At 42.2% G+C, this 24849-nt stretch overlaps 1 protein-coding gene across 6 annotated transcripts in view; it reads right to left on the reverse strand.

The window, feature by feature from the left end:
- The window catches only part of DNMT3A (DNA methyltransferase 3 alpha), a 5166949-nt gene that overhangs the window by 390915 nt on the left and 4751185 nt on the right, over nt 1-24849 (reverse strand). For all 6 annotated transcript variants that reach the window (XM_044062880.1, XM_044062879.1, XM_044062877.1 and 3 more), the window contains one exon: nt 9668-9816. In XM_044062880.1, the coding sequence (XP_043918815.1) occupies nt 9668-9816 (149 nt within the window). The remainder of the gene's footprint in view (nt 1-9667; nt 9817-24849) is intronic.

Raw genomic sequence — 24849 nt, forward strand, 5'->3', positions numbered from 1 at the left:
AGACAGAGTCTTTCTGTCCTGCTCACACCTGGTAAGCGTTTCCTTCACTTTGGGTCCAAAAAAGGAACAAGCCATTGAAAGGGGTGTTAACAAAGGATTACTTAAAGGGCTCCACAAAGGAACATAAGCACATCTAGGAATGTCTCCTAAGAGCAATTCCTGTACCCGCTGCCCTGCTCATTCTATCAGCTGCGTACGAGACCAAACGCATTAAAGAGTTTACAAGGGAATTGAGGGTAGCAAGCTGGGAAGTTTCTTTATTCAATACCCCCACAGCTACTGAACCCTGTAGATTATCTCCCAGCTCTTTTAGGAGATCTCTTTGTAGTCTAGTAAAATGTGTGAGATAGTTCAGCGGAGAGCAAAGGCCTCAGAACTAAACATGCACTTTCCATATCTGTCCATGATCCTAGAATCCTTATTAGGAGGATAGACAGATGCAGAAGTTTCTGACAATTCTTTCTTGGTGGCTTCCTCCACCACCACGGCATCAACAAGTACTCCTTTGGTTAGACAGGCCTTGTCCTGGGGAGATGTTATAAATGTATTAGGCCTCCAAGGGACAGGTTCCATGGTATCCAGGGACTCCCATGCCTTTCGAGAGACCAGTTCCATCAGCTTATCAAAAGGCGGAGACACCCAAGTGGTGGAGGGCTGAGACCCAAAAGCCTTCAGGAGGGTTTTGGAGGGCTGAGACCCAAAAGCCTTCAGGAGGACTGACTCATTATCAGTAGAGTTAATGGACTTCCAGCTACCCCTCTGTTTAAGAATTTCCAAGATATCTGCGAAAGAGATATCCTCCGAGGGGGAATGTCAGGACCCTTCTGACTCATCTAAGTCAGTGTCTGAAGTGACAGATTCCTGCCGGGAATCCAGATGCTTCTTCTTGCATAACCCCTTCCTGGGAACCTCATCAGTGGGGGCTTCTGCTGAGGTCTCAGAAGAGCAGGGTTCACCCAATGGGGCATCCTGAGGCTCTGGGTCTCTACGCTTTTGTGAGATCTGTGAAGCAGAGGCAGACACAAGCACTTTGAGGGAGAAGGTTACTGGTCCTGGTGATGTGGAGTCCCGAGGGGACAATACTCTCCTCATGGCATCGAAAGCCCCCCGGCTCTGATGAGAAGGAAAGTACAGTTGTATACACTTACCATAAATGTAGATGTTTGAGTGTATTCACTGTTGTAGTCATCACCTGTGGGTTATCCCTGCTGTGGTAGCCCTCAAGCCGCCCGAATACCAGAGTCAATGTTTTTGTGCGCTGGCTGCTGTCACCTGTAGTCTGACATCAAGTCGTCAGTGCTATAAAGCAAGGCAGCCGATGTCATTACATCAGATTTTCTTGCCCTAACACATCAGAAGCACAAGGGAAAAGAGAGAAGTGGTCCTGGTGGCTATAAGCCACCTTGGGAAGCTTGTGTCCCCCTAGGGGAAGATGTTAAATGAGGGATGGAGGGAGGGAGGGAAACCAAGACTGCAACAGTGAATACACTTGAACATCTACATTTATGGTAAGTGTACACAACTGCACTATGTTCTTCTTATTTCACTGTTGCAGGCATCACCTGTGGGAGGATTCCCAAAGCTGAGGAAAAGGGTGGAAGGATAGGTTGAATCCTAAGTATGGGACAGGAGGCCCTGCAGAATTGCAGAGGCAAACCATGCCCTAGACTTAGAAAAGAGATGTAGGTTGTAATGCTTTGTAAAGGTATGGACAAAGGTCCAGCTGGCCGCTTCCAAGACATTCCTGGTAGGCACTCCTCTGAGGAAGGGAGTGGAAGTGGAGGTTTCCCTAGTGGAGTGGGTACAGATAGACTTAGGGATGGGTTTCCCATGTAGTCTGTAGCAAAAATGGATACAGTGTGAAAACCATTTGGAAATGGTTTGTTTGGAGATGGGCTTCCCCTCTGCCCCTGGGGCAAAGCTTACAAGAAGCTTGTCTGTTTTTCTGAATGGCTTAGTACAGTCCAGATAGTATCTGAGTTGTCTGTACACGTCTAGTGAGTGTAGAATTCTTTACCCCTTGTTTTGAGGGTTGGGAAAGAAGGTGGGAAGGTGTATGGCCTGGTTATGGGTCACATCAGATACCACCTTGGGCATAAAGGAGGGGTTAGTCCTCTGGGAGACTCTGTCTGCATGGAAATTTATGAAGGGCTCAACAGCCGTGAGAGCTTGAAGTAGTTCTGAGACCCTTCTGGCTAAGGTGATAGCTAGTATGAAGGCAGTCTTCCAAGAGAGGTATTTTAATTCGCGTCAGGTTCGAAAGGGGGTAAGGTTCGTTTTTCTAACACATAATTCAGGTGTCCCAGGGTGGCGTCAGGGGCCTTCTGGGAGGCCTGATATTAGAAACCCCTCTGAGGAATTAAAAGAATCAAAAGACCAGTGGTTCGGGCTTGCAGCAATAAGTTTTATTCAGGTAAACTGCTTTTCGTCTCCCACACAATACACGGAGACTTCTTCAGACCAATAAAAAAACATTAACAAAACATAGAACTTCACTTTTAAAAGGTACTACATTTACAAACAACCAATCAGCGATTGTTTTAGCTATGATGCAGCAAGCTCATTAAACCAAAAGGCAACAACATATTCAAAGACACATGGCAAATGTAAAAACCTTGTCATACAATTCAGCTTCACTAATACTTCACATATTACAAATTCATAATTAATTATATTCCACAAAATAATAATTAACAGATACACAAATAACAATATGCAAGAATAAAATTAAATTATATTCATAAAAAATATAAAAAAATATATATATAAATTATAAACCTGTCACTAACAACAAATAAATATAGACATATATAAATTAATAAGTAATACCTTATCACAAAAAAAACATAACAAAAAAGGGAGAGTTTGAGTTACCTCAACAAGCTCCTCAATTTTAAAATGCATGCAAGGCAGGTAATTTCATTTAATCCAGGGGCACTATAAGAATTCAACCTAAGTTGCCAAATTAGTTCTCTTTTCTCAAAAATTAACTTAAATGGTCCACCCTTGTGATCAACAGTTACTTTATCAATCACTCTAAAAGTAAAACTGTGATCAGGGTTCTCAATGCAGTGTCTAGCCAGGGCATTGTTCTCACTCCTTTTCCTAATATTATAGATATGATCATATACCCTGTCACGAAGCCTTCTATCAGTCTTTCCAACATAGAAGGCTGGGCATAACTGACAGACAGCCAGGTATACCACAGCCCTCGATTCACAATTAAATCTACCTTGTACCTTAAAATCTCGCCCCCCAATGGTAAAATTTGAACCAGTGGCAATAAACCTACAATAATTACAATGTTCACATTTGAACGTACCTTTTGTCCTGTTACTGTTCGTACCTCTCATCTCCATAAATTCCTTTAAATTAATACCTTTCCTGAAAATAAAGTTAGGGCAACTACCCAATTTGACTGAAAGGTCACCATCACTTAGGATGATGTTCCAATTCCTACAAAGGATCCCTTTCAAAAAGCTGGTTTCTAGACTATACGTAGTAATAAAACTTCTCGCCAATCTATTGTCATAATTTCCAGTTACCCCTAAAATGCCTTCAGTTACTGGATTAGGATTTGTTAAAGGGAACACATTAACCAAACTGTCTTGCACAGAATTAGTTTGTACTGTTCTTAATCTACCTGTAGGAATAGGTCTATAGAACACAATAGTCCTCTTGTGCTGCACTTCACGTATCAAATCAACAACCAGTTCAGTGAGGTAACCATGACTGGTTAACATAAACTTTAAGGTCTCACATTCTTCAATGAAGACAACATCGTCACTGGTCATTCTGGCTGGTCTAACCAGCTGCCCCCTTCAATACCAATCTTTTCTGGTGCAAAGGGTGACAGCTGGTATAATGCAACATAGTGTTTGAATATGTAGCCTTACGATGTATACGCGCTACAAAACACTGATTTGTTTTATCCTTTCTTAGGTCAACATCTAAATAACAAATGCGGTCCTTGTGAACTACATAAGTAAACCTAAAAAAAGATGTGCTGCTGTTCAAAAATTCAACAAAATCATTTGCCTCAGCCTCAGACCCTTTAAACATTAAAAAGGCGTCATCCAAAAACTGAGTGTAAAACCCCACTTTATCCGTAAACCTGTTGTTATCAAAAATAGTCTGAGACTCCCACTGGGCCATCACCAAGTTCGCATAGCTCCCACCACAAGGGGAACCCATGGCTACACCAACAATCTGTCTATAAATGGTGTTATCAAAGGTTACATAATTATTCCTTAAAATTATGTCCATCAATTCCTGAAATAATCTAACCTCCATGTTAGAAGCACCATGTGATATTAACCTATCAATGACCACTTCAATACCTACAGTATGGGGAATCAAAAAGTAAAGGTCAACTACATCAATGGTCATAACCAGAATGTCATCTCTGAGGAATTGCTTAATCAAAGGATGAGAGAAGAAGGGTGGGTCTGAATCATAACGGGCAGAGATGGCCGAGGCATGGATTTTAATACAGGAGAAAGAGAAGCCACTATTGAGCAACTCTGCTAGGTAATTCAGGATGAGAGGGATGGAAGGTTGGGAGGTACTGCCCTCTTTTGATTGTTTCCAGGAGCAAAATCATTTCCATTTTCCTGCATATGATTTTCTTGTGCTGGGATTTCTGGCCTCTGTAATGATGTCCAGGACCTATTTGCTTAACAAGATTCCTTGTTAGTTTTTAGTGTATAAGCCATGCTGGAAGTTTGAGAGTCTGTAGGTATGGGTGCAGTACCTTCCACTTCTCCTGGGTCAAGAGGTCTGACATCAGGGGAAGTAGCTTTGGGGGCTGTAAGGTCGGACTGTGTAATAAGGGGTACCAATGCTGTCTGGGCCAATCTGGAGCAATGAGGATGGCCTTTGGTCTCTCCTCTCTTATTTTGATCAGAACCTTGGGAATAAGGGTCAGAGGAGAGTATGCGTACACAAAGAGGGAGCTCCAGGGGAAGGTCAAGGCATCCACCTTCCATACTAGGAGGTGATACTCCCTGGAACAGAATTTGTGCAGCTGGTGGTTGAGGTGCGAGGCATAGAGGTCCACTTCTGGGGTCTCCCACTCCTGGGTGATTTGCAGAAAGATTTCTCTGTGGAGCTGCCATTTTGGGAGTCCAGTAAGTTTCTGCTTAGGTGGTCCGCCAGTGTGTTGTTGATCCCTGGTAAGTATTGGGTAATTAGGTGTAGCTCCATGGAGGTGGCTCTAAGCCAGAGACTCATGGCTAACCTGCACAGGGAGTAAGATTGGGTGCCTCCCTACTTGTTGATGTACCACATTACTGTAGTGCTGTCTGTTTTTATAAGGAGGAACCCTGGCCTGAGATGGGGTTGGAAGGAAGTCAGAGCCTTTTGCACTCCTCATAAATAGTTAAGGGATGCTGTTCCTCTTCAAAAGTAGAATAATCAGATTCCTCAGACCATTGGTCTGTCATAATTTCTGGAGGAAGATGCCTTTTCCTTTTTAGAGTGGGGGCCTGAGTACTTCAGATAAAGGAGATGAGATCCTCCGCCATTTTAAGCATTTGAGCTTGAGGTGGGGGAGCATTAGCAAGATGGTGGCTAGAAGCAGATTTCCTAGAAGTGGTCTGGCTTCTAGGGCTGAGAGAATCCGTCAGTCTCTGAGAAGCAGTAGTCGGATGTGAAGACATTGTTTTTTATCTAGAATCGGTAGTGCAAAAGGCCTCCTCAGAAGCCGGTGCCTGGGTCGCACCTCCCGAGTCAACCAAGGCAGAGACAGCCAAAGGCTCAGAAGACGAAGTGGATTTCTGTGGCATACTGGACCCCAAAAGGATCTCAGCAGAGGCCTGCATATTAAGCGAGTCGGGCATCAGGAGCTGCAAAAGCACCTCACTGAATTACGGAGAACTGATGACTTCCTTAGCGGCAGCGTCATCACAAGGCTTAGCCTTGTGCGGCCTATCTCTATCTTTACCTCTACATTTTTTGGAAAGTCGACAGAATGTTGGCTAATGGACACCATACTGGAATCTGAAGACGGAACATAAAAATAATTGTGTACAAAAAGAGCTCTACGGCGAATGGTTCTCACATTAAAGTGGGCACAGAACTGGCAACGAGGGACGTTGTGGTCTGGGCCTAAACAAGTGATGGAGTAAGAATGAAAGTCTCAGTGTGGGATCTGCTTTCCACAGGCGAGACAATTGTTAACTTTTTTGGACTTCGGTTAGAGCAAGAAACAAGACTCCCCAATGGGGTACTTAGCTTTAGACGTTTTCTGCTGAAATTCAACTTCTGGCAGCGACCGACTGGCACTCGTGTGAACTGCTTCTGCTACAGGCTCCACGGCAAGAAAGACTGATGTAATGACGTCGGCTGCCTTGCTTTATAGGACTGACACCCTGATGTCAGACTACAGGTGACGGCACACTAAAACATTGACTCTGGTATTCGGACCGACCAAGGGCTACCACAGCAGGGATAACCCACCGGTGATGACTGCAAGAGTGAAAAACGAAGAACATCCCCTGAATCCGAAGAGGTAGGTGACTCCCTTTGCACTGAAGTGGTGGGATCCGAGTCTGAAGAAGGCGAAGAACTCATCCGAGCTGAAGCCCCAAGAGGCAAAGTCGAAAATCCACTCCGGACCCAACTGGCGAGTGTTGGCTTCTGGAGTCTATGGTCAGCACTGAGGAAGTCTGAATTGTCAGAACCGACAGGCCCAGTGGAGGTGACGGTTCCACGATCATCAGCTCCGAACACTCTGGGTCCGAAACCTTGAGTTGGGTTGGAGGAGGAACGGAAGAAGCATGGAGGGTTTTGGACAGTTCCAAAGCTCAGATGGCATCATCGACAAAAGTTTGGCCAGTGCCAGTGTCTGCAGAAGCCTCTGCACCACACGATCCACATCCATGTCCAAAAGCCTTGAGGACCGAGAAGAGGCCACAGATAATGCCACTGACTGGAGAATAGGTGACTTGAGGGTAGAAGATACCGGCTCCAAAGCTGGGTACCAGCTCCTACCAATAACTGTCGGTTCTGATACCTGTGGAGCCAAAGTAGCTGGTTTGTCTGTTAGTTTAGGAGTCGATGAATCTTTTTTGGCTCCAACCCAGAAGAAGTTTTTGAAGAGGTTTTTGAAGGTTTAGACGTCTTGTCTTAGTTATTGTCTCTATCCAGTGATTTTTGAAAGGAAGAGTTTACTGGACCCCTAACAATCAACTTACTCTTCCTTTCATGCAACACTCTACTGCTAAAGGAATGGCATATAGAGCAGTCCTCTTGCAGGTGAACCTTACCTAAACAATTCTGAGTGTCAGTCAGTTATGGACATCTTTTGTCCACACTTAGGACGCTTCTTAAATCTGGACTTTGATTTTTATTGCTTAGACATGCTAGAAAAATAACAATCCACACAGCAGAAACACTAGCAATATAAATATATATATATATATATATATATATATATATATATATATATATAGATATATATAGAGATATAGATATACATATGGGTCTATGGCTATTCACTGAAAGCACATTTCAGTAAAAGTCAAATGACTGTGCACAAATCACTGAAAGCTCAATTCACTGAAACACATTTCAATGAAAGTTATATATGGCCTTTTCCCCACTGTAGTGCGACCCTGGAGTTAGTATATATAGTAAGGGGGCACCCCCCACACACACACATAGTTTGGGTACATATTACGTTCAGAAAAGAGTAATATATTGGAATTGCAAGTATCCATGTACATAGTTCAAAATATTTAAAATAGGTGGGGGGCTATGCCCACCAGCCCCCCTTACTAAATATACTAACTTCAGGGATGCACTACAGTGGGGAAAAGGCCATATATAACTTTCAGTGAAATGTGTTTTCAGTGAATTGTGCACAGTCAAATGTGTTTCAGTGAAATGTGCTTTCAGTGAATAGTCCTAGACCCATATATATATATATATATATATATATATATATATATATATATATTTAGATGCCTTAAAAAATATGGGCTTTAACAGAACCTAAAGCTATAGCGTGTGCGCGCACACACACACACACACACACACACACACACACACACACACACACACACACACACACACACACACACACAGACACGAAGTTATAACGTCTTCTAACTTAAACAGGCAATAACAACTTTTTTAAAGGACAACTCAGACCTAAAATTTAAAAGACTAAAGGAAAAATTAGCATCTACGTCTAGGCTGTCAAGAAACACCACCAAGATATATATATATATATATATATATATATATATATATATATATATATATATATATATATATATATATATATATATATATATCTATTGATACCCTGAGAAAAATGGGCTTTAACAGTATCTACAACTACAAGTAACACATAAAGAAGAAGTTAGCTATGAAATGTGCATATATATGCAAACGCCACTAACAGGGAGGGAGTTTTAAACTAGGCCTAATATAAACGGCCACACAATGAAGAGAAATTCTAAAAGTAAAGGAGTACACAAGCACCGAGGATAATTCTCCTCTAGCTATCCAACTAATTAATCTAACGTACTACTAAATAAGATAAACAGAAAGGAATGTAACAATTAGGAAAGAAGAAGAAATATACTTAAATTTCATTGGCCAGAGCTGGTGAAACTCAAGATCTGTTGCAGCAGCAAATGAGATCTGAGGGAAGCACCAGTGCATCGTGGGATAGGGAGTAGGCCACGAGCTGGTTGAAAACCTCGAGCTTTTGCATTTTATAAACAGAAAGGACTGTAACAATTAGTAAATAAGAAGAAATATATTAAATTTCACTGGCCAGTGGTGAAATGCATGATCTGTTGCAGTGGCAAATGCGATCTGAGGGAAGAACCAGTGCATTATTGTTAAGAGAAAAAGTTTTAAAAACATACTGTTATTTGTCTTTTTCCTGTTCTTGCAAAGTGAACATGTTATTTGTTGGGATATGCCTATCAAAGATGGGACTCATCTGTGAACAAAATGCAGCATTGCTTATGAACCTGAATGATATCTGTTTTCTGCATTTCAGAATAAAGAGATTTGGTTATAGCTCAGTGAAGCCTGGGATAAGGACACACGGCCGAGTAAGAGTTAATTTACTAGGGCAGGCTGTGTGTCCTGGAAAATTTGAGCTACCGTTGTTGAATTGACATTTTGTACTTCTTGAGCATTCTGTACTAGCTGTGGGTTTGAGGTAATTTGTGATAAACATGTTTTTCCTATGTTTTTCATAGCCAACTGTCAACGGTCAGAAATGTAACAAAAAGTTGTTTTGTTGCAGTATAAAAGTTGATGTCAGTAAACAAGTTGATCAGATCAGAGGAGATCAGATCAGTCCAGTCCGGACATCTTGGCCAACATGCTGTGTAATCTGGTTAGCTGCTAATAAAGGAAAATTCATCGCCTGAGGCAGATGCGACTCGTTTGAATTTTTTCTTCTGACAATCATGGGATAGGGAGTAGGCCACAAGCTGAGTGAAAATCTTTGAGCTTTTCATTTTGGCCGAGTCGGAGACAAGGATCGGCTCCAAACCCATCAGTAAGAATGAAGGTGAGATTGAACAACTTTACATCATACAGTTTTGCAGAGAATACACACTCTCTAAGCAAATAGTCATACACCCTAAATATTATAAACATTTATCTGAATTACTGTGACTTTTGTTTTAGCACTAACCTCAAGAAATCGAGAGATGTCTCTCTTGTCACTGACACCCATGGCCACTACATTTTCAAACAACCAGAAAAACGGCCGATCATCACCTTCCTTTGGTTTGGCTTCATGGAGAAGACGGTAAAACTCAAAAAACAAGCGACCAGTTCCTTCTGCAAAAAAAAAAAAAAAATAGTAAAGAAATCACAGATGTCAGTAACTAAGAAATTAAACTTGGCAATGTGCTATCAAAATATCTTAGGAGCAGTGTAAAACAATGTAAAATAGGATTCAAAATGAGAAGGAATTACCATGAAATAACTGGGACATGCTCCTTTAAACTGATATAACCAAACCCTGCAAACACTCTAATGTATTGCATCTAAAACAAGGATAATCTGTACTTACAGTGTCATTTTTATCTTGTGCTACTCTTATGTAAATTGTCTGGGTGTAAAGTACATTTTCTGCAATATTTCACTGATAACATCTCTTCCCATCTGTTCTCTTCAGAACTATAAATGCAAACATTGATTATGATGTGTGCAGTCAAAGACATATTGTAACATTTGGGAATAACTAAGGCTAATCCTACTTAGACAAACCTATGGTCTTAATTTGTAAAGATTACTTAGACACATACTGAAGGCACATATCAATGGAGACACCCGGGTATCCATTTATGTGCATTTTAAAAGTGGCATTAATAATGGTACACATACAATATGAGCATGCAGGGGATGCCTATGTTGTAAGAAGCCAAGCAGATGTATGTCTTATATTTACAACACTTCCAATGCTGTATCTGATGTAAGCAGATGTTGGCATGTGACAGCACTCCAAGTATTGCCACTTATTGTTCAAAATATGACACTGTTCTAATACTCTGATAACACTATTTCTAGTTTCATGTACAGTTTGTTAAGATTTAAGGAACAAATGAAGGACAATCCCAGCTGCAGCGTGTGCATATCAGAATCCAAACCAAAGGCCATTCACAGACTGTACAGCCATTTGTTATAACTAAAGTAAACTAAATATCTTCAGCTATTCAAATGACCATATTACACTCTCCCCATCAAAACATGGAGAAGTGTATAAATACACAACACGTACACACTCATTCACTCACTTCACCAAGTCTACATGCCTCTGTTAATTCCTAAACATTGTCTAACATGTCTAACATTCAAGGTACACAGAAAGCATGGCTTAAGTTGCTGAAATTATTTAACCATTTGCAGTTTATTTATCATTGCTTATTGCACTGATGCTGCTCAATCTTTTCTCACACACAGGTCAGGTAGAAATAAATATGTGCTTTCATAAACACACTCAGAAATAAATGCATATAATGTAAGGATGGTGTTTTTGTTTTTATTTAAAAGCTAGCAGTCTGAGGAACAGGGAGGAAGGTGATATCTGCACTCTTGACATTAAATGAGATGTGTCCTTCTACTTTTACTCACATCTCTATTTTTTCTGAACCAGTGCACCATGACTTGGTTATGCACAGATTCTCTGTGAGGGGAAATGTTGGTTATAAGTTTCTGCTTCTTAATGCCAAAATAAGAGGATGTGTCCATGAATGATCAGCATCCTTCTGCTGCAAAAGCAAAAAATGAGGTGCCCACCTAATATGAAATGTTTGCCCAATCCCCAATACGCTGTCAGTTTCTTCTGTATGCAGAAAGCTTCCACTGTGCTACTTTCTCATCTATCCAACTGGTCTCCTGCAGTCGACATTTTGATAGACTAGTATAAAACATATCCACAGTGTCTCTGCTGCATACTGAGCATTGTTATAAACATTCATTTATTACATAGCCACATCACAACAATAGTCAGGAAATCCGTCTATGTGGCACACCTCATCAGTAAGGGCTTTTCATCCAGAAAAAAGGAGGTCATTGTCCCACTGTACTCATCCCTCATTAGACCCATTATAGAATACAACACTCTGTTTGCTATGAACCTCTCAAGACATCTGCAACAACTGGAAAGGCCACAGAAATACCTCACTAAAAGAATCAAAGCCCTAAGGCAGATGCCCTACGCTGACCGCATTAAAAAACTCCAGCTATACTCTGTCGTATATCATCTACTCAGAGACAATCTCTGCTTAACATACAAGGCCATGTCAAACCCAGAGCTGTTGGACATGCTACACTTAAAGAAATCCCAATCCCTCAGAGCCACATGCTCCAGGGATCTAAACCTTGTCATCACAATAAACAAAACACACTGGAGGGATAGGTTCCTGACCCAGAGACTCCCAGACTCTGGAACAGACTGCCCATACATGTCAAGCAGAGTGCCTCTTTGGCCCACTTCAAAAGGAACCTTGACGATTGGATGGGAGAAAGGAAATTCACCCCGGGGATCTCGTCAGTCCCCTAGTGTGGGAAGAAATAGCCAGGGAATTGTTATGGCTAGGCTTGTATAAGCCCTAGGTCTGATAGCCTAGTACCAACCTATGAACATGGTGTTACAGTAGAAAACTATATCTGGTAGAAAGAAGATATATGTCTGTATTCAAAAATGTATCACATAGAAGTACAAAAGAATAATTTGCAATTAGAAAATCGACCATCTATATAAACCAGGAATTCTTGCACTGCAAGACAATTTATCAGAAAACTAGAAATTGTGTATCCAGAAATGTGATATATTCCTCATTGGGAACAGTGCGAGAGAGACCAGAAGAGGCATAGTGTGACATTTCTGCATGTTGATGAGAAGTAAGCTTTGAAGACAGTTACCAGTTTTACTTTCCTCAAAGAGGAGATGTACAAAATCATAGGAATTAGTACACCTCAATAATACCAAACAGTATGAGATGCAATTCAGGGATTCTGGCAGATAAATCTAGATGAAGTTTCCTACCACCTACCATTGACCCATACTCACTACCCATTAGTTGATAGTACAAACAAAATAAACAGCCACTCTCTCTACACAATCATCATCCTCCAACCTCCCTCCACCAATGATACTATTTTCATAAACACCTAAACCTGCCACTTAGCTCAAAAAACCTACTGCTGACACCCAATCAGGCCCCCCTGAATCAGATCACACCCTCTTTTACCAAAACTACTCATACTTTTAATCATTAATCTGACGTTACTAATTTGCTCTGATTATTTATTATATGAAAGTGAGCACACAAATAACCCCACAACAATACTCATTTTTGCATTTCACTGTCATTTCTATCAGACACAATTTAAATTCCATGCACTGCCCTACACAAAGTAAAACACAAAAACATCTTGACTACTGTTCCAACACAATAGGTCAGGCACTCATGTACCATACATAAAACCCTTAAAGTGCACTCCATCCACTTACTTCTTCTTAGACGTTAATCCCAGTCTTAGGCCACATAAAGCACTAAACAGAATCACATCTACAGCCACTACCACTCTACCTTCTAAAACTAGGTATATAAAAATTGGGTCCCTTAGCTGTGGAAGCCTCAACTATAAACTTGATTAAATCCATCTCTGACTGACAACAAACAATACAGACAACTGCATGCTTACTAAAACTTGTCTCTAGTCACACTCACATATCCTAAACATGTACCTCTAGAACTGTAACACTATCTTAGACATACCTGCAACATAGGCACACAGAGACTGGATGACATTTACCAGGGCCAATATTAACTCCAAAATACTTTCCCACCTCCTCCACAACAGAAGAATCCAGACCAAAATGGCTAACATTAAAATTTACACTATCAAGTCCCATTTAGCACTAGAAATAGTTTACTTCCCCTCACTGGTCTCTACTGCAGTCTTCAAACATCTTACACAATCCCCTCATAGAACACACCCAACCCAGTAAACACACTCATATTCTAGTAGACCTCAACATCAATTTTTTTCTGAAACAATAAACATGACCTTAATACAGCACATCTTCTTTTTCAAATGTTGTCCCAAATCTGAACACAATCACAGATATCAACAACTTTAAAGTAAATATAAACAATAGACTACTTGAATATCACCACATTTCTCAGATTGTTGACCCCAAGAGGGAGGGAAGGAATGCAACAGGCTAAAACATTTAACCGCAATTAGAATACAATCGACAATTAAATGCCTCTAATAAAATCCTCAAAGACTTACAAACCCTTTGAAACAAAATCTACAGATTTATACTGTCCTCCCCCAGAAATTAACAATATTGTGTCACACCACACAAAGCCAAACAGCTCCTCATAAATGGGAAATTGATCTAATATTATTTTGCCTTGTCCTTAATAAATTCTGCAGTGATGCTCCCACACTCGCAGGACTAATCTGTCCATCAAAGATAACCCATACCAACTCTGCTTATAAACCAACAGCTCCCAAGTGTTAACTAGACCAAGGACTGTAACCACCTGAAATGTCAAGACCTGCTACAAAGACCAAAATATAGAGACTGAATGGCCAAAAGAACAGATTTTTATATACTAAGTCTGAGATGACATTTCTCACAATATTCCCTTTTCTCTGAGGTATGGCAATCTCAGAGTTGGTATATATAAATTCAGGGGGCTTGTCCCTCTGCAAAAAGAAATTTAAAGGAGAAGAGCAATTTTCAAGATTGCACTTCTACTGTATTTTTGGTCTTTTTTTTTGGCTTACCGGCACTTGGCTTTTCAAATGCGACATTTCAATAGGGAGCCTCAAGGAACTCATTGTCATCTTCTAAACATACCTTCAGTGTCCTGTCACCAAAGCTGTGGTACTCACTCCCTGCTGATTTCCATAACATATGCACATATAACACATTCAAACAGCAACCGCTTATCCACCTAGAAATGAAAGCCCCCTGCACATGCTTTACTCAATTCCCAGTAACATAAACTCACCAGACCAAATTTGGCCATCTATTAACATACATTTATATAACTTGCTACTGTACATTTGTAACACCAGCTTAGATTCTGAAACTCTGTACTTAATGCATATAATTCACATACTTCCAACTAATCCTTTTTTCTACCACCAATTCTAGCACTACCACTTCCTCTTTGCTTTCCCATTTACCAAATCAACATAGCTAACAAAAACACCATCTAATTCCTGACCTTATACAGCTAACCAGCAAATATTCACCCCACCAGCACAGCTTATCCCTTGTAACACTGTACATATGTATATATTATTAGTCCTACAATAGTTTAGACTTTACTATTCTGTATATAATGAGCCTCTTATAGTTTTCTTTGGTGATAACTATGTACAGTTCTACCCTTAATAGCAAATACTGTACTGCATGCTTTTTTGCTTAGTTTTTCTACTACCTTTTCATACTTCTACTGAAACTCCTAGACTGTGGCTCAAATTTATCCACAATGGATCTGTGCATGACCCTAAGTCAATAAACCAAAATGAATAAAAACTCAAACTGTGTAAATTAAATATGCTATAAGCCAAGCTTTCTACAGATTATTACACTTCCATTTTTCATTAGCACCACCAATGTTGTATCTGTAACTGAAGTCTTGGAAGCTGTGAAAATAACTGAGTCTTGAGACTGAAAAAAGAATGTTGCAAACACAACTGATGATCTATTAGTATAAGGACAAACAAAAGAACATTACAAAAAACTCAAATAACTGCTACACAGAACACAACAGTAAACTTCCATGTTAAAAAAAAGAGTAACAAATCTGAAACACAAGACATACTCCAGTATCAGAGGGAATGAAGTCTAAAACAGAAACAGTCACAACCATTGTATAAAATGTCAAAACCAGAAGACAATCAAGTATTACTATGACATCCAGGAATAATGCAGCATCTTTCAAAGTATCCATCAAGTATATCCAAGATACCTCTACCTCAAATAATACTGTTAGAACAACATGTAGCCTCAGAATGGAGCTATGAAACGAAAATAGTTTTGAAATGCTCAAGAAAATAGTTAAAGATGCAGCATCACTAAAAAGTGCTATGCTAATAAATCAGTTGTGTTGCAAGCAGATGCCACAGTGGTATAAGATTAGTAACTGTACAAAAGAATAGCCCAGCTGCACATGCATTGATATTGTCTACAGATGCATAAAAGGAAAGGAACTGTTACCAACAGAGTGTGGATGTAAATAATTCTTTGAATATGTCCATGATAAAGAAGTTCAGGTTTAAATTTATTACATAGACATTACTAAGGTGTACTGGTAGAAAATAACTAAAAAAGAATGCAGTGCTGACTGAGAAAGTATTTGTACAAGGTATCTTTGAGATTGGAGAAAATGTACTTAATTTACATGAATAGAATGTGAAAGTGAAATGCAGACCAGCCACTGAACACACTGCAGATAATTCAGTAGAGCCTATTTACTAGAAAAAGTAAAAAAAAAATGCACACAGAGCTGCCGGATGAAAAAAAACTAAGTTTTGGGGTAATACCACAGTTACTAATGAAGTAAAAGTAAAATAACTCAGGAGATGCACTAATATTGAATTACAAAGGCAGTTATTGAAATGTTACGATGGCAGTGTTGCCTAATAAAAATCATCAGTGAGGAAAGCAATACGGCCATATTCTCTCAAGGAAGAAATAAGTTATGCCCAGGCTAAACCCAAATCAAATGAGAAGGGTAAACATTTGAGGAGATATATGAATCATACCTGGCAATAGAAAAGTGCAATTAAAGAACATGAGGTACAATGTACTGGACAGAGATATCAACTTAGGGAGCACAAACAGTGCAGAGTTGTGCGTATGCTATGAATACCACGGCAATCCAAACAAAGAGATGTTAAATTCTGTATTCAGCCTGGCAATAAAAAGCATCACTGTATATGGAATTGAGTGGATACAGACTTCATTTCAAAGAAGCCATGTACTTCATATCTGTATATTATTATTCTAAGTTATCTGAAATAAACTGACAGCCATAACAAACTAAACCTGCAATCAGTACAGTAATGACTATATTTTCAAATTAGAGGATTGTTATATCTGTCAATAGTCTACAGTTTAAACATCAGGAATTCAGAAGATGTGTGACATTAGAATTATAACACAAATTGTTCAGTGTCTATGTTATCCATAAGCTAATAAAGCTATCCAGAAAGTGAAAGACTAAACGTAGTAGCAATAGTAATGAAGATCATTATCCTACAGTTTTGTAAGACAATAGTAATCAACTTGAGAGACAGAAAGGTAAAACTCAAATAAATATAGGTCAGCTACATTACTGGAGTCTGAACATCAAGGCACATTAAGGGGAATGCTGGACAGAAATCAATTGAGGAAATAATACTATGATAGAAATTTCAGCAAACTACCAGGTTTACAAGGAAGCAAAATAATAATACAACAATCATGGGATGATTTGCAACTTAAAGCTAAAGTATCTTGTCAAGTAGACAACCCAAGATTCAGTGTTGCTCATTTGGACAATCAAAATCTGAAAAGGAGGAATGACAGACATCAGTACAAGACAAACATACTGAAATCCAGGGAAGAAGAGCAACCAAAATTGTCATAATCAGTTCTGTCACAAGAAAAAAAGAAACTGCAAAAAACCTAACAGTTAAGAACTACAGGAGACACAAAAAGAGCGAAAGAGATTGAGAGAGGCACCCACACTCTTGTCTTCAGATAAGCCTGTAGTGCATTAAAGTACTGTCCCAAAAGAAGATCAAATGTCTAGACAGAAAAGGCCCATTCAAAACATTAGATCTGTCAGGGCATGGAAAGAACAAAAATATATATCATCAGTTGGAAAGCTGATCATGATACTAATGACAAAAAGATGCATTAAAATATTTTTTGAAAGATGACATTTTATGCAAAATGCCCTTGATATGCCCACTGCATAGTTAAGCTGAATTTAAAATGATCATTGTAATATAATGCATAGTACCTCATAGAAACTATATAAGATTATACAAAACATATTTATGTGTATGTGAAAAAAGTGGATGTAGTACACAGGCGGCTATAGAAATCTGCATGTCATGTAGTAAATAATCCTTCAAGAAGCCTATAAGCACCACATACAAGCTACAGTCTCAACCATGACTCACGCATCTCTGATACACACTAAACAATCTGATAAAAAGAAGTTATGTACTCACCATAACGTTCCATCTGAGTAGGCACTTCATTTGTCTGCAACCTGTGGGTATCGGATCCAACCTTGGATCCGAGCCGGCAGCTTTACTTGCTAAAATATCCGAGCTCCTAGCTCCTCCCCTTTACCTATAATCTCCCGCTACATGCTGCCTTTCCTCAGCTCAAGTTTGCTTAATCCAACAACTAATACCCTCGACAGAGGACCAAATAAAGCCTAAACTCATGAAATAATCACAATCATGATCAGGAATCACGATAATGGTTAGGGGGCATGGAGGGGGAGTCGGTTGTAGACAAATGAAGTACCTATTCAGATGGAACGTTATGGTGAGTACATAACTTCTTTATCTGAAGTAGTTACTTCATTTGCTCTGCAACCTGTGGGACAGAGTCCCCAGCTACCTAAAACCTTGGGCGGCATTTAAGGAAGGATATTCCGAAGCACCGCGGAGACAAAGGAAGCCCTACTCCTGGATATCATATCCAATTTATAATGAGAAATGAATGTACGGGAAGAGGACCAAGTAGCTGCTGAACATATGTCGTCCAGAGGAAACCTGGACCAGAAGGCTGCTGATGTGTCTATGGATTGGGTTGAGTGGGCATGGACTCCGATAGGAGCAGGTTTACCTGAGGATACATATGCATGAATGATGCACTGTGAAATCCAATTTGTTAAGGTAACTTTGGTAATAGCTCTACCCATAGCAGATTTGGCAAAGGACACAAACAACTGATCAGCCTTGCAAAAATCCTTCGTCCTGTGCAAGTAAAAATGTAGTTGTCTATGTACATCCAACTTGTGTAATTTGTATTCCCCTTTGTTCTGAAAGCTGGGAAAGAACACTGGTAAATTAATCGACTGATTAATATTTGACTCTGAAGCCACCTTTGGTAAGAAGGAAGGGTTAGTCCTGAGAGACACTCTATCCTTATGAAAAATCAGATAAGGGGGTTTCATGCAAAGGGCTTGAAGTTCCGAAACTCTCCTGGCTGAAGTAATAGCAACTAGAAAGGCTGTTTTCCATGATAAGAACTTTAATGGAACTGAGGCGGCAGGCTCAAAAGGTGGGCTCGTCAATGCTTGTAAAACCAGAGTTAAGTCCCATGGTGGGATCGTAGTTTTAACTGGTGGTTTCAACAGAGAAATGCCTTTCAAGAAGGTTTTGCATATCTTCGCAGAAGCTAAAGATCCCAGTCCATCTCCCACATGAAAATGGGAAATGGCTGCCAATTGTACTTTAACTGTAGATGCACTAGCTCCTTGATGGAAAATGTGTGACAGAAAATCAAGAACCGTCGGAATAGGGACAGTAAAGGGATCTAAGCCCTTGTCCTTAGCCCAGACAGAAAAACGCTTCCATTTACTGCTGTAAATTTTGCTGGTAGCAGGCTTGTAAGCCGCTACCAGAATGGCCTTCACTGCTGATGAGATGCCGGGAGTCCTTACCATCAGTGGAACTGGATTAACCAAGCCGCGAGCTTGAGGTTTACCAGGTTCAGAAGTTGCAATCCTGCAGGATGCGAAATCAGATCTGGAATGGGATCTAAGATCCATGGAGGAACTACACTGTGAGACCGCAGATATGGGAACCAGATCTGGCGAGGCCAGAATGGGGCTATGAGGATAATTCTGCTCCCCAACTGACGTGCTTTCTGAATGAACTTCGTCATAAGAGGAAGGGGGGGATAAGCATAGAGGAGACCGGGTGGCCAAGCATGAACCAGAGCATCTCTGGGGTTCTCCCCTGGTGGGGGAATTATCGTGAAAAACTCGCTGCACTTTGTGTTTGATGGAGAAGCAAAAAGATCGCAGCAAGGTAGACCCCATTTGAGGAAGATCTGTTTCGCAACTGATGGTTTGAGAGACCACTCGTATGGTGTGAGGATCACACGACTCAGTTTGTCCACCAGAATGTTGGACCGACCCGGAATGTGCATTGCTACCAGAAAGCGGTTGGTGGATATCGCCCACTCCCAAACTCTCATAGCCTGTCAACAAAGGGGATAAGATCTGGTTCCTCCCTGTTTGTTTATGTACCAGACAACTGCCATGTTGACTGTTTGAAGTGCAATAGTCCCTAGAGGAAGAAGGCCATGGAGAGCTTGCAACGCCAGAAGCAATGCCCTCATCTCTAGGACATCGATATGCAAAGCGGTCTCTAAGGGGGTCCACGTGCCTTGGACAGTTCTGCCTGAACAATGCCCCCCCACCCGAGGCAAAAAGCATCCGTGGTCAACATGGCTTGGGGCGGGGGCCTTACGAAGGGTCTCCCTTCTCGCAGCTCCCATGAGCAAAGCCACCAGAGGAGGGAGTCCCTGCAAACCCTGCTCAGGGGAATAGGGGTGTTCAACGGATGTAGCAACAGAGAGCATTGGACTTGAAGGGTCCATTGCAGAATCCTCATTCGTAGACGTGCGTGTAGACAAAGACTGACTGCCGCCGCCATAGACCCTAGTGCTCTCAGGACTAACCCTGCTGAAGGAGCCGGGTTCTGAAGGAGGGCTAATACCTGACAAGACAAACTGTTCACCCTGTCTGGAGTTAGTAGGGCCCGAGAGAGGCGAGTGTCCAATTTGGCCCCTATAAATTCCAGAACCTGCACAGGATGAAGAAAGGACATTTAAAGGCTTACCGAAATGCCCAAACTCTGGGCAAGAGTTACAGCATAATCCCTGGCAACACACAGTTGATGCCTGCTGGAGGCGGTGAGGAGCCAGTCGTCCAGGTATGGAAAGACATGAATGCCCTGGAGTCTCAGATGGGCTGCAACCACTGCCATGACTTTGGTGAACACCCTGGGGCCTGAGGTGAGGCCGAACAGAAGAACCCTGAATTGATAATGACTGGCTCCCAGCCAGAAGCGGAGAAACCTCCTGGATCGTCTGTCCATCAAAATGTGGTAGTACACATCCTTGAGGTCTATGGAACACATCCAGTCGTTCTCCCGAAGGAGGGAGAGAATTGATTGAAGAGTGACCATCCGGAATTTCTCTTTGGAAATGAACAGGTTCAGGGAAGAGAGATCTAGAATCGGTCTTAAGTCCCCTGTCTTTTTTGGCACCAAAAAGAACCTGGAGTAATAGCCCAATCCAAACTGGTCTGGGGGGATGCGCTGGATGGCTCTTTTTTTCTAGCAGCTTCAAAATTTCTGAAGCTGTCACCTCCCTTTAATCGGGTGGGACATTGGGGAGACGCTTCATGGAGGGGGGAAGATTTAGGAAGGGGATGGAATAACCTCTGGATATGATTCGGAGCACCCATCGATCCGTCGTGATGGACTCCCAATTTTGTAGGTGCTCCGACAAATGCCCCCCGACTGCCTCCAGAGAGGGACAGTCAGGTAAGCCCTCAGGGCTGTTGCACGGGTCTGTCTGAGAACGGTTCTCTAGACCCGAAATTACGTGGACCCCCTCTGCCTCTGGGCCGGCATCCACCTTGTCCTCCTCTGCCTCTGAAAGACGAGGGGTCCAAAGCTGGGCGGAACTGCTGAGACTTCCGGAACCACATCTTCTTTTGTCTCCTCTGATTCCTCGAAAAGGATAGTTGGGGAGTAGAGAAGTGGACTCCGACGGCAGACAGCGTCTTCCCATCCTTCTCGCTTTGGACCAGCGTCACGCGTACGGTCTTGCCAAAGAGCAAAGAACCATTAAAGGGCGCATTCACGAAGGACACTTTAAAGGGTTCCGCGAAATCGCAAAGGTGGAGCCAGGCGTGACGCCGCAAGACGACCACGGCTCTGCTAGCTCTAGCAGCTCCCTCTGTAGCATGGGAGAGTAGCCGCATAGATAGACGTGTTCGAGATAGACTTCAGAGTGGCCATACGAGTCGAGAAAGTCTTCTTATCCTCGACCGTCATGGACTCCGGGGGAGCTGCAGCGTATTCCTTTATTAGGTCTCACTGTAGCCTGATAATGTGTGCCATGTAGTTCAGCACCCTTACACAGAAGGTGGCTGAAGCAAACATCCGCTTCCCAATGTGGTCCAATGCCCGAGATTCATTATCCGGAGGGTGGACCGAGGAACTCTCCTGCGTGAGTTACTTCTTCGTGGCAGCCGCCACCAACATGGCATCCACAGATGAACCCTTAGACCAGGCCTGCCTATCAGAGGGAGGGCTAAGAATTTTGTCTGGCCGTCTTGGAATTGGCTCCAAGGTGTCGGGCTCCTTCCACGCCCTGGTAGTAATTAAGTCTACCAGGGGGTCGGCCGGAGGGGACACCCAGGAGGTAGACGAGCCTGCCTCAAATGAATCCAGAAACACGGACTCGTCCGAGGAAGGTTTTTGGGCAAACCACCCCCCCCTCTAATTCGCAACATTTCCATGATGTCTCCAAAGGAGACATCCTCAGGGGGTGACCTTGGAGAACCTTCCCCTTCATCCAAATCCGTGTCTGTTGTGAGGGACTCAGGGGAGTCCAGGTGCCTCCTTTTACACTTTTGTTTGCAAGGAAACTAACTGGAAGGTCTGAGCAGGCTGTCCCAGTGGTCAGATGATGGAGGATAGACCCAAATGCATGTGGGGGGCGGGAGGATCCGACATCCGGACTGGGGATCTGAAAGACCTCGACAGAACCCTCTCCACTACCTCAAAAGCCGAGGGCGAGCCACTTTCCCCAGGCTCCGAAAGCAGTCTCCTCGGCTCCGAAGCAGGGATCGGTGTCGGAGCCGAAGCGGTCGGATCTGAGAGGGAAGTGTGCTCCGACCTGAAGGGCACCGAAGACACACCAACCCCTATGGATCCGACGCTTGACTCTCGGCCTCAAGAGCTAGGATCCGACACGCTCGAGGGTACAGTCCGCGTCGAAGCTACCAGAGCTATCGGCGCCGACAAATCCCCGGCTCCAAAAGGGGCCGTATCCGATGACTCCAAAACCTGAATACGGGTTGGAGAAGGAGTGATCGGAGCAAAAAGGGGGACTGCACTCCCCCCCTAAGGGGGGGGGAGGCAGGAGCACCCCCATCTGCATCTGAGTCTGCAGAAATCGACACATCATCCGATCCATGTCCGTGTTGGTCAGGCTTCTCATAGACCTAGAAGATGTTGTCGAGGCGGGCCGGGAGGGCTGTCTCGACAACCTCGAGGGAGACTGGTCCTCCTCCTCCTCCGGCGAGAAACAAATTTGAACGGAGCCGAGAGGGAGAGGATCCGGAGACCCTCGTGGAGGGACTACAGACTTTAGATGGTGGGGCTGAGGGATAAGTGTCAGCCCGCCTTTTATGACTCTTGTGCTTCTCCCTATCTTTTTCCTTATGCCTCTTCTCTCTTGAAGAGGTAGACAAGTTCCCTGAACTCTGCGCAGCAGAGAGAGGTTGAGTCCCAGGCAGAGTCAGGGGACCTAAAGGTACAGCAGCTGCGGTAGCAGTCTGTGCCTTAGAGGGAGAGGAAGAAGAAGTGTCCTGCGGTAACAAGCCCGCCAGGATCAACTTGTTCTTCCTATCCCTGATGGCCCGGGGGTTAAACGCTGCACATATCTGGCAGCTAGTGGATAAGTGGGTCACCCCAGACACAAAACGCACTGAGTGTGGCCATCAGCCAGGGAAAGCTTATGGCCACACTCAGTGCACTTAGAAAAGACGGCTTTGGGCCCTTCAGCCATCACACTAACACACCCAGACACTAAAGGGAGGGACAAAAAACAACGACTATAAACTAAAAATACCACAAAAAAAAAATAAAACTAAGACTATAATTCGACAAATAGGGACTAAACCACTCACACACTAACAAAAAACTTAAACTTTTTGTCTACCTTTTAACAAGATTCACTGAAAAGATCTCACCCAGCCTAAGGAGCTCTTCACTAGTAGCTTCTTTCAGCCGCGGCAAACTCGATCTGGGGAAAGGCAGCATGTAGCGGGGGGTTATGGGTAAAGGGGAGGAGCGAGGAGCTTGGATCTTTTAGCTAGTAAAGCTGCCGGCTCAGATCTGAGGTCGGATCCGATACCCACAGGTTGCAGAGCAAATGAAGTAACTACTTCAGATACAAACGTTACAGCGTCTGCCAGTAGTGATGAATACCAAGTTTGACATTTAAAATTATTCTTTGAATGTAAATGATGATTTTTTTTTAATCTAGTTAAATGCATACTTTAGAACTGATGGACACTTCTAGTGTATTTTTCCTATGTCCCAGTGAACTACTGTCTTGCTAATATGTATGGACAAGTGTTTTTTTCTGAAATAAGTCAATTACAGAAATCTTTTTGTGCATCAGTCCTCCACACTATTCATCAAATAACCATGTAAACATTTTAAGGATAGCAGTGAAGCAACTCAAAGTATTTGATATGTGAGTTTTGTTAAAAAAAAAGTTGTGGGTGCCATGACTGACTCCCTATTAGATATTTATTTTCTCTAACAGGGGCAGGGTAGAGTCAGCACTTGGTGCTCCACCCATAGCCTTAGCCTTAACATTAAAAATAGAGAGTAGCTGCATTTAAGGAACAACTATAGCCTACAGACCACTGCAGAAATGGAACCTGCTTAAAGACAGTACTGTCATTAGCGGTCTAGCCGCTTTCACTCAAAACAAACTATCCTAAAGTATCAACACAGTAAGCACACTTCTCTATATTGCCCAGTTAATTATCACAGGCATGCCTTCAATATCAAGAAATATCACAGCAGTCCTCCTGCAAATCTTAGCTTATTAAACCAGTCACTGGAATATAATGTCTTATATATTCACATTTTATTGTGTTGGGAAGATAATATCACAAAGCAGTAATACACACAAAGGTTATGTACTTACCATAATGGTAGATCTGTGTTGTGTTGTCTCATCAGGTTCCACACTTGGGTTATCAGATCATATTGAATCCAAATTCAGTGCTTTTCAACAGCTTGGATTTGGGCCTCTGATTACTTCCCTTTCCATAATTCCCTTTGGTCCCCAGTTACCTCAGATTTAGCTTCCTGCTTCTAATCAAAAAACCCTACCAGATAACATAAAACAGCATTAGTTGACTACTCTATCAGTTTAGTGGATACAAGTACAACAGTGAAAGGGTTATCAAAAAGACAAGACCCCTGGTCAGGTCCAACCATTCTGCCAGAAGTCCAGGAACGACAACTTTGAATGGGGACTGGAGAGAGGGATGCTGAGAA

Source organism: Protopterus annectens, chromosome 2.part1, assembly GCF_019279795.1.
Source record: "Protopterus annectens isolate FY-2018-M chromosome 2.part1, PAN1.0, whole genome shotgun sequence".
NCBI classification, from domain to species: domain Eukaryota; kingdom Metazoa; phylum Chordata; order Ceratodontiformes; family Protopteridae; genus Protopterus; species Protopterus annectens.